General features: G+C 34.4%; 1 protein-coding gene across 1 annotated transcript; it reads right to left on the bottom strand.

Moving 5' to 3' along the window:
• Positions 1–213: 213 nt before the first annotated feature.
• LOC128215586 (solute carrier family 23 member 2-like) lies at positions 214–10,124 on the bottom strand. The gene is made up of 11 exons (XM_052922295.1): positions 9,822–10,124; positions 9,249–9,406; positions 6,904–6,995; positions 6,166–6,272; positions 5,024–5,205; positions 3,763–3,889; positions 3,224–3,380; positions 2,498–2,751; positions 1,781–2,054; positions 1,489–1,584; positions 214–883 (listed from the first exon to the last, which is right to left on the bottom strand). The coding sequence occupies exons 1-11, from the start codon at positions 10,035–10,037 to the stop codon at positions 711–713; spliced, it is 1,836 nt and encodes a 611-aa protein (XP_052778255.1). The 5' UTR covers positions 10,038–10,124; the 3' UTR covers positions 214–710.
• Between the last annotated feature and the right edge of the window lie 1,781 nt (positions 10,125–11,905).

The following is an 11,905-nucleotide window of genomic DNA, read 5'->3' as shown; positions in this document are numbered from 1 at the left end:
CTAAACGTAGCATGACCCTTGATGGCGTAGCCGTTTGAGCCTGATTTTGCCTTTAAACAAGTTCATAGCCATTGCAACATATGCAAAGACATGAATTTAGGAAACAAATTATTTTAACAGAAGAGCAAAACAATATTAAGAATAAACACCGAGGATAATGGCGAATAAATTTTATTAATTGACCAGTAATCAGTATCTGATAGATAACGTCGATGTTTATTTAACAACAACTGGTTCCATGATTCAATTGTTCGTCAAGGGATATGCAGTGGTGTACATTTGAACATGAAGAATCTTTGAAGTGTTAATCATTCAACAATGAATGTTTATAAGTCGATGCTTAAAGAGATATCAAATAATTTTTAGACAAAACTTATTTTATTTCGTACCTAACCTAATGTTGGAATCACAGAAGTGCAGTATGGACAGTCCTTAACATGCATTAATACGTTAACTGTTCCCTACACCTTTATTTGATTACGATGATAACTGTGTCTCATTTGTTTCGTTTTAATAATCACAACTTAACACCTTTCATTCCTTTCTGTTAAAAAATGTAAAAGAGACACAACATTTCTTTCAGGGTTAGTAATTCTAGTATAATAACTTAATTATAAAACATAGGGTAACAATATACATTTATGCTTTCCTTTTTTAAGATACAAATATATATATAAATGTATAATAAATTAATTAAAAAAATGGAAGAGTCAGTGAACCTTATTTTGTATGAAAGGAAGTTTGTGAATCCCTGGAAGGTATTTTCCTATCACATCCACATAGGGCAGGTCATATATTGTCCTAGCGGATCCGGAAACCTCTACATTCTGGGAGGCAGCAAAGTTTCTTTCTCTGGTGTGCATACCTCTTTCTCGAGCAGTTCCTGAAAACAATATATCGAAAGTAATGAATAAGAGATGAAGAGTTTTCTTTCTTTTAATTCATTAATTAATTGATGGTGGAAGGGGGAACGTATACAGCAAAGCCAATTAATAATTAACTACGAAGTTTATGCCATCAAAAGGATTTGTTAGACAATATACTAAAATAAAGGTAAAAATTGCAAGTAATAGAATTCGAACACACAAGCTCAAGATTTCAAAACCCAGTATGTTTAACCGCTATACGCAAAAAGTACTTTCAAAGCGCGTATTTTACAAACAACATTGACGATAACTATTGATAGTCTTGAAAGGAAACTGTCAAAATTTGAATATTAACGTCTTGCAACCCACATTATACTTAATCTTTAAAAGAAACGAAGTACTGCTGTACATACTATATATGTTCTATATCATTCAGACAGAGGAGAACAACAATTTATCTCATTTATCATAGTTAACGAGCCACTAAAATGATCTATAAATTCCGCTCTTGTATTTATGACAATAATTACTATTTTCCTGGCAATTAATTTCAGGGCAGATTCTTTTAACAGGTGTTATGTGGCTTTCTTGAGTATATTTGAGTGCACAAAAACCACCAAACCTTTTACAGTGTTGTCCAAGAAAACGGCTACTATTCCCCCTAGAAACATTGGAGCTCCTAATATGCCTTTTATGACACCATTTGCAGTTTCATTGCCTGAAATATTATTTGAGATAAACCAGATCAAAAATACATAAAATAATGAGAAGGATCTGCTCACGCAAGTGTTAACAGTTAACTGTTTATTGACTAATTTACGTAAAACTGTCGATGTTGTAATTCTTATCATATTTTAACAGAAGAATAGCAATGAACAGTTTAACGGTTCTTATATTAAAATATCTCCTCTTACCTAAGTCAAACCCTTTGGGGTATCTATCCAGCCACTCTGGAATAACAATCCCTACATACAGCGAAATGCCGAATATGGACAAATTCCTTGCGGAAGTGAGATCTACTGCCCTCAGAGTAAAGCAACCAATCGCCGCCATGATTCCAAACACAATAAACATTGAGCCTCCCACCGCGGGATCAGGCATTGTGGAAATTACTGCTCCTAATTTGCCTATCACCGAGAGCAGCATTGTCATAACACCTGTCGCGACAAGGCAGGATCTGCTTGCCACCTGAAGAAATATCATCAGAAAAGACAGAACAGAAGATTTATTTTTAAACTTTAAACTCAACATGTACTGTGCACCGTTGTTACAATAACATGGGTGGTAATAGCAGTTATACATGTGAGGGTACAATACAAATCTCAACATATATGTTACATATTAACATAAATTTCAACACTTATCACTATCTCAATGTCAATAATAAGTTAATTTAATTTTATGTTCAAGAATGTGGTGCTATGAAACAGCCTGTGTTTTCTAACCTCCTCTTTAAAGAGCAGAAGCATACATGTCATGAACCGACTAGCATGAGACTGGTCAATATTCGTAAGCGCCTTCAGATTTTATTTAATTGTATGCAAGAAGTTCGCTCTTGCCACCATTTTGTAAGACACTGATGTCTTTACAGTACTTAAACAAACAACACAATGTTCAAGTCAATGTTATACCCTTGTAATTCCAATCAAAGATAGGTTTCCGGTGGATGACGTTGTGGCATGCCCTGCTCCGACAGCTCCTGATATAACACTCCCGATTCCTTCGAGAAAAATGCCTCTGTTTACTGCACTTTTGGGAGGCGGGGGCACCAACGATAAGCTTGCAGTTGCATAGTAATCCCCGATTGTTTCAAATATCGAAGACACCACGGTTGAAAGAAAACCAACGAATATGGTCGTGTTGAAAAGAGGTGAACCAAATTGACCTGCGATGGACAATAATATCCTTTACACTTAAAAACTGTCACAGATTGATAGTATTGGAATATGTTTAATGTTTGGTCTCTGAACAGCTGATTTTTGAATCAAAGCCTTTTAATTTAGTCCTGTAAGATAACTCACATTAAAATAGTACTGAAAAACACAGATTGACAGTTTTGACATTTTTTTGTTTTCAGTGATACTAGACTGCTATCAAAATATCAGATCGCAGTTTTTCATATTCATGTTGGAAATAAATACTGTTTTAATTCACTTTTATTCGTATGTTCGCCAGTCGGATATTCAACCATTTTTTTCTTAAAGCGTTAGTCACGCTTTTAACCAAAAAACATATTTTCCGCCATAAATATGAAAAACTGCGATTTGATATTTCGATAGAAAGTGCGTAAATGACATGCATGCAAAAAAGACACATACTTGAAATACAAATTTAAAGCAAGTTTAAAGCAATTATACCTGGGTATGGAAAGTAAAACCACGGGGTTGAATGAATAATATTGGTTCTAACATCCGTTCTTGCTCTGTAGTCTGGGGACTCCGGGTCGTCGGAAAAGTAGCCGGAAGATGTCAGAATAGCACATACTGCCCATGTTATGGCAATACTGAACAGCATCTGAAGAAATATGAAACATATAAGTAAACATTTTCTTTCATTTCAAGCCTTCAAGACTGGTAAGAATCAATATTTACAAGCTAGTTAACGGTAAATATATAAGTTATGAAAAGGGCAATACACCAAATATATTGCGTCTGATACTCAAGTTATGTAGCGGTTAATACTCGAGTTATATTTCGGATCAAATATATAAGTTATGTTAAAGGCCATTGACAAACTAGGTCAATGGTTATATACTCTAAAGTCATGTCATCGATATCAATTTATCAATTAAAACACGTTGCATATATTGGTAAAGCTCGAAATGAATAGTGTTGGAAGCGTTCCATACTATCTTAATTATATAAAATATTGTATATACATTTGTATTTTATTATACCGGAAACAACTTGAACATTGGAAGCCTCGAGTTGGTTTCCGCCTGCTTTGATCGGCAGCTAAAACTTGGAATTGGTACCTGGACCCGGTCAAGGTACAGCATGAACAGTACTATAAGCGAAATACATCTAAAACAAAGACATGAACAATATTATGAGCGAAATACTTCCAAAACAAAGACATGAACAACACTATGAGCGAAATACCTCCAAAACAAAGACATGAACAACACTATGAGCGAAATACATCCAAAACAAAGACATGAACAACACTATAAGCGAAATATATCCAAAAAAGACATGAACAAGACTATGAGCGAAATACATCTAAAACAAAGACATGGACAGTACTATAAGCGAAATACATCTAAAACAAAGACATTGGCACTGTTATGAGCGAAATACATATAAAACAAAGACATGGACAGTACTATAAGCGAAATACATATAAAACAATGACATGAACTACGCCATACAAACAAAATACATCTCAAACAAAGACAAAACAGCATTTGTCAAACTTTTATCAATAAACAAATTAACTCCTTCAGTTTTTTCGTGTTTAATGGAGTGATAGTGTTAATGATGTCAACATTTGAATGACACATGACTATTATTCGCGTTCATTCATTTATTTTATTGCATATTTATTAACATAAATCTACTCGGAAGCACCCATTTTCATCTATTTTGAAATGAACAAAGCAGCACTTACCTATAGATCAACACAATATTTAATTAGTTATTGTTAGGTTATACAGTTAAACTATTCGTATGCTCTATGTGTTGTTTAAAGATGCATTCTTACTCCCAAATAAGATTTTTCACAATTAATACAATTGTTTTAAAATATCAAAAAGTATGAATAAATGTCAAAAACAATGAAGCATATGAAGGATACCGAAAAAAATCTACAGTAAATCTTTTAGCATTCACCAATCATTTAATATGTTTGCGTTATCAGCAATGAAATACGGTTACAATCTTGTTATCAGTAATAAAATATTTTTTTCACAAATGCATTATCATTAAGAAGTTAAAGGTTTATCACTCAAAATTGATGTTTGTTGTACTTGTGTATGGATCGATTTTGAATAGGGGTGTCACTTTAATTATTCGGTTTATTACGGCATGCATTTAATTTTTTGCACTCTGCATACTACATACAGTATTTTAACTTTGATCATAATAATCATTTAATTCTAGAACTAACTATTTTCGCAAAATTGTACATTTTCAGCTTAAACTGTATTTACTACTTACAATGTTGTCAAGCCCCAGTGGGTTTTGGCGTATTCCATGGGTATCTTGTAGAGGGACAGTCCAATCAGCGCCACAACGACCGAGATTGGGAGGGGGCCAATAAACCTGAGCAGCTTGCCGGCGAGGCCCGTGGCCCCTACCAGGACCTCAAGCAATGAGGCGAGAAGGAGACACCCCATCATCTATGATAGTACTCGCTCGTGTTTATAAAGTTACTAGTATATGCATAGTCATATAGAAGGCCCAAAGTTCTGACCTTTTGTATAATGTGAAGAACAACTCGAGGGGTGAAAGCGAAAAGGTTCTATCTGCTTCTTTATTTAATGTCACTTAGAACCTTTTCGCTTTCACCCCTCGAACTATTACTACTTATCTACCAGGGGCGATTAAACAAACCGTCATATATGATTGAAGTCAAGCATGTTTATAAAGTATCAGGGGCATAGCTAGCCATCTATTCATGTGGATTCATAATTGTGGTAGGGGGTTCGGGGGCATGCCCCCCCCCCGGATATTTTTGAAAACAATGCTGCAATCTGGTGCATTCTTGCCGTACTGTAGTACCTTGTTTAGTACTGGAAAATTGACAGTTTTAGGATCAGACATCAACAAATAAACCCTCAACTCGGCAGATGGCTGATTTTTTTTTGTCGGAATCATGTGGATTCAGCCGCGTACTCGCGTATAGGCAGCTACGCGCCTGCCTTTAATGCTGAACATTTTATATAAAGTAAAGGATGATAATCACTATTGATCTACTAGTGGCTAGTTAACAATGCATCATCTGTGATGGAATTAAAAAAAGCAAATATATTTAATTCAACTAAATGTAGCAAATTATAAATGCATTGAACATCAAGTAAAATACATTATTAGATATCTTACACAGTGACTTTGCGTGAAACCATCGTCTTGCATGGTTTTGAATGTTTAATTCTTTTTGCTTTAAAATCAAAATGCAATAACTGCAAGCCTTAAAATAACGTCTGGGTCGTTTAGATATGATTGAGTGTACATTATATTCACACTGTTCATATCAAACAAGTGTTATGAAACGGAAAATGAAGATTATTTACTATTTGAATAGAATATTCTACAGCTTTGCCATTACATTGCCCACATACTTGCATGGCCATTCTTACCTCCCTCAGTTTAATATACATCTCATATTCAAGCTCATCTCCGCCTTTGTCCAGGGGCGTTATCGTACTGTTGGTTGAATTAGTCAAGGCCAAATCGGAATACCGCTCTGTAATATGTTGAACTTTTAGTATAAAACCATAACAAATATATATATATTATAGGCACCTCCTTACAACACAGTATAAAATGAAGAGAATATGCGAATTTCAACAATAATATTAAAACAACTCTGTTAAGCGGCGGATCCAGGATTCGACGTTAGAAGTGGCGTTACTAAGGGGCATACCCTTTTGACTGGCGCCCCTCCCTCAGAATAGAAACTAAAATGTTGGCAGGTGGTTTGGGGGTCGTCCCCCAAGAACAATTTAATTTCCAGTTCGAAATGGTGCATTTTGGGCGTATTTTATTACTTTTCTTCTCCTATATTGAAATAAAAAGTAAACTTGGAATGGGGGGGGGCACCCCCCCCCCACCCCTGAATCCGCTAGTGTTATTTGCGGTGGATATATGTACTTGAACATACAAGTGAATGTGGGTCGTCACACAAATTTTCCCCTTCACCGATTTTTCAAAACAGCTGGTGGTGGTAAATATTGTCATCATACGTCGTTGTATGTTAAGGTTCTAATAGTAATTGCTTTCCATAACTACCAGCGGCATTAAGATGGTTAAAAAGATATATAACAAACAAACACTTATAAGTTAAGAAGAAGTTTGGTTAGCCGTCATCGTCTTACCTCGTTGGAGGTTACAGTTCCATCTATCATCATTCCTCATGGCCATCAGCGGGACCAAGAAGGTTGAACACACCGATTGGTAGATCGGCAACCTGCCGCATTATAATTATACGTTAAAAAAGATTTTTGACAAAAGTATTTTAAGCAATTTGTCGTTATATGAATATTCTGTATAATTAGGCTGGGAGTGTTATATTATTAATAAACTATTACGTATTTGACGAGATACATAGACAATTGCGGTACCAATACCAGACAATGGAAGACAATATATGCCAGAACTCGCTGTATATCGACCAAACTCGGCTAATATGAGTTTCCTCCGTCTTCATTGGCTATAAAACTCGCCTAATATAGGATTTGAGAAATGAGCCATTTTCATTGGCTGTCGAAACTCGCCTTGTATGAGAAATACGCTGGAAATTATTTTTAAAGGTAGCCATTTTGTTTTCCGTTTCCGTCCGTTTTGAATTTTTTGTGCTTCGTATAAACCTCTTTGGAATACTTGAACCTATTAAATGAATATATATACCTCAACTTCCATTCCTTAAATGAACTGCCTTTCGGCAATTGCGTTCATCAATCGATGAACGCAACATCTTCGGATATGTTCGGATCGTAATTTATTGCATAACAATATACATGAAAAATATTGATACTGTTCTTGTTTGTACTGTGTCAGCAGGTCCCGTAAAATATAAATCAACATTTTAGAAAGTTTTTTTTTTAATTTTAAATGAATAGTTGCCTTAAGTGTTTGAATTTTACGTTTAAAAGTGATTTCAAGTGGCTGATCTTTTCCCGCTTTATTGTGATGTCATTTGAAAAAAAATGCTTCCGGTTACAGTCGGGTCGTTCTATTTACAAAATGTGTAGGAAAGAGTAACTGAAATGTTTTCTTAAATGAAATGAAGTATTTTTTTTAACAATTATTGAATAAAATAATGAACTAATGGTGTATATATAAGTAATGAATTGCGGGCTTGATGTCATTATCGGGGATATGAACGCAATTGGGCTGGTCAAAGTACGCGTGGACTCGTACACACTTTGACCAGCCCAATTGCGTTCATACCCCGATAATGACATCAAGCCCGCAATTCATTCCTTAATTGAACTACTTTGTACGGTTTGATATAACAGTTGTATTTAACTCGTTGGTGGATTTTACGATTATTATGATTTTGAACACCGACAAAATGGACAACGAAGGTGAAACATTTGACGTTTTGGCAAACGATTTACAAAATTAAGACGAAAAGACATGCTTACTTACAATGTACAGTGATTTCATATTGGCCCAGTATAATTATTTTACTGTTTGATACCGAAATAGCAGTAAATTAGGTGATTTCATATTGGCCCAGTTAAAACAGTAAAATAATTATAATACAAGTGGTTTCAGATTCATTCCCGGGAAAACTATTTGTCCCCTTAAAACGTATAGCAGTTGAATTTACATAAAGGTAATACAACCCTTCCCTATTTTATGATAATTCGTTTAAGCGATCTTATGAAAGTTATCATTTTTTGAATCGTTAAGAACAGGAAGTAAATTTTCATGATGATACAGTTAAATAAATAAATATCATAAATTTGTCTTTAGATGGTTACCCAGGGACCAGTTGAAACAATTTCACTGACTTGCTATCATCCCTCATTATTTACTTATTTTACTTATATTAAATTGATAGTTTTACCCGTATTGAAAGGAAAATAAGACTACTTTCTAATGAAATCTTAATATTTGAAGCATAGTCTGTCATTTTAAAGCATACGACTAAAGGATCCAAATGCATGAACACAATATAATCTTAGTAAACAAGGTGAAATGTAATATTCAGAAACTCAGAATGTAAAAACACTTTTAAATCTCAATTTCATGAAACAACTGACCGGTTTTAAAGTAGAGTCGAAACTCGCTATGTCGAACTTATCTCGATGTCCCGGTTATGTCGAACTTTTTTCGAATATCTTGGGTTCAGTTTGACATGTTTTGTATTTTGGTTATATCGAATGTTCGTTATCCCGAAGCTTTTCCTGAGCTCCCGATGACTTCGACATAGCGAGTTTTGACTGTATTAGTTTTAAAATTCAAAAGCCTACCTAGCATATTATCTGGCATAATATAAGACAGGAAGTACTGTTTTGCAAAAAAAATCCCGTAAGATGCAGAGCTTAACAAATCTAAGTTCCCTTTCTCTCTCACTAAAACTCTTTTGACACACTTAAAAAGACGAAAGTACATAATGGAATGAGAATCATGTTTTAGGATGAAACTCACAGTTTGCGCAACACTTGATATTAGTATACTCGCAAATATGGTACATTATGATTGTTATTACCTTACACCAATAAGCGGCATTAAACTTGTGCAAAAGCCAGTCATAAATAAAGTAGTGCAAAACAGCTTTGCTCTGATTGGATGATCTGTAGGTGCACATATGACGTCAGAGATGAAGTAGGCAGTGGTAAGGCAACCTCCTAGCCCCAATAAAACATTCTGTAATGTACAAATCATTTGGTTGTCACCCTATCCCCGATTGGAATCCTCAAAACAGTATGTGTTTTAACTGAAATCTGGAAAAGCGCTTAAAAATCATTTCAGGCAAAATAAATGAGTGTATTTGTCATTTCAATGGCTCTGTTCAATACAGCCTGATTTCCACATATTTTGGGGTATTTATATTTATGTGTGATAATCTGACTCGGGTTAACGTAAGGTCTAACGTACTTAGTGTAGATATGTTGCCATCTATAAATTAATACAATAACCTCAGGGCGGGGTAAACGTTACTTTTTCAGAAGTGAAACTGTGTTACCATTTACTTGTTTTACTTATATGTGAAATAATTTCAGGCTAGGGCAAATGTTTAACTTCGTTTTCTTCTAAGTCCAAAACAAAAAATACGCCATACCTGAATTGCAACTGTGATCATGACAGCAAACGGCGGCACGTCGTCGATCTTGTAAAGCAGAGAAGAGTATTCATTATTACATACGGAGACATTTTCTTTGTCCTCATGTTCTTCGTAGCCAGACGCTTGCTGCTCACCATTAGGATCGTCAAATGTGGTTCTATCATTAATTCCAACTGCCACATCAGACAACTCTACATAGTTTTCTGCTTTCATATTTTGTGACGTTTAATGGCGAAAACAATATTTTAATGTTCTTCAGAAGATTATCGGCTCTGCAAATCCTTGTTAGTTTCGTGACAAAGGAAAATATTCCATTGTACTACGTAGGGAACATAAGTTAAAACACACCGACTTTGTTAAGTTTAGCCTTGCATAAAATATTGTACAATCACTGTGTCTGAATTTACAGCTCTTTATTGAAGATAAGCATAATATATGGATATCACGTTTAACCGAGATGAAGATGGTTCATTAGGACAAGAACGTTGTCGGAATAAATTTAAGGTATACGGTTAAGGCAGGAGTAGTTAGAATCATGCGCGAAGTTCTTAAAGTGAAACTCTTATTTAAGATCAATACAGACACATGTGAAACAAACATAGATTTTAAGTGATTAACCTTTAACTACTTATTAGATAATGCATTGATGGAAAATATTAATTACTGGTAACACGACTGTAATCGAGTATTTAATAGCTTGACACGCAAAAAATACTAAATGCTTGGTAAATACTTAAAGATTTACTGTTGTCTTCTATAGTCTCATAGGGTAGAAATACCATGTTTTCTGCACCTTTATTTTAAATTAAACTCGGTATCCTTCATATGAAACACTGTTTCCGACACTTATTCATCGTTTTTGGTATAATAAAACATTTGTATTAATTGTGGTAAATCTTATTTGGTAGTAACAGTGCATCTTTAAAGGTACAAAGTCTGGATAGATGCAAAAAGAAAACGTATTAGTTTTTTAATTCGTGTTTATGTTTAACTCATTTGACTTCAACGGTCTAAACAAAAAGAGGATACGTTTTGTGCACGGAATAAAAAATATTAGCGATAGTTTGCTGTTAAATTTGTGGGGAAAGTTTTTCCACTGGCCCTATTTTCTCGAAACTTCTTAAGTCTCTTATAACAGGATTAAGCTAAACCCACCATTTTTGTCTTTCAATATTTTGCGTTTTATATACTCCTTTAAATGGTTTAATACTTACGATAGGAATTATCGTTACGATTATCACAATAAACCATTTTTTCATTTATCAAAATTCAGTATGTATTTTGGCTAATTGAAATAAGCAACTTAAGCCTGTTAAGCTTAAGAAGTTTCGAGAAATTGGTGCCTGAATAACTGGGGACTTTGTGGCCACGTTGCTATTAATTGAAAACTCTTACAGGAAGAAATACTAAAGAAATATTTATACTCGGTGTTACAGTTATAGTAGTGGAGACTTGTTCTATCTGCACTTTGTTTCATGCCTTGTGACAAAGATGCTGAATCAATGTTATAAGACAAATCCAACTCTAGAAGAGTTCTCTCCCATCATATGTATACACCTAGTTGAGCCATTGGTTATTTGCATACAGAGTGAAAGCTATTAACTCTCAACTCTAACTCTCAGCGTTGACGACAGCATGTAACAGCCTGAATTTCCGATTGTTTTCGAAACAAAGTTATTTATCAAACCATATTGAATGTCCAAAGGCGGAAACTGTTCTTAAAGTGCAGGCAATACAATGTCTAAACGATCACACAAAAAGAAACTATGTATTCCTGTGTTTGCAATACCCGTTTACCATACCCGTCTAGAAAAAACTATGCACTTGCAAGGACGTCCTTAAAAAAAGATGTTACTATTTGAATTATTAAAAATATCAATAATCATAACTCAAAATACTTCTATATCTCATAATAAACATACATGTATATTATTATTATTATTATTATTATTGTCATTAAGTACTGGTAAAAGGTGTCCCAGCCTTTGTATGAGGGTGGAGTCCGAATTTTGCATTAAGCAAATCGTGACATATAAATTAAAACAGAAAACAATAGATGAAAAGCGCACGTGTTTTTAACA

Source organism: Mya arenaria, chromosome 13 (genome assembly GCF_026914265.1).
Source record: "Mya arenaria isolate MELC-2E11 chromosome 13, ASM2691426v1".
Taxonomy (NCBI): domain Eukaryota; kingdom Metazoa; phylum Mollusca; class Bivalvia; order Myida; family Myidae; genus Mya; species Mya arenaria.
Note: the sequence above shows the minus strand (reverse complement) of the source record. Positions and strands in the feature narration are given on the sequence as shown.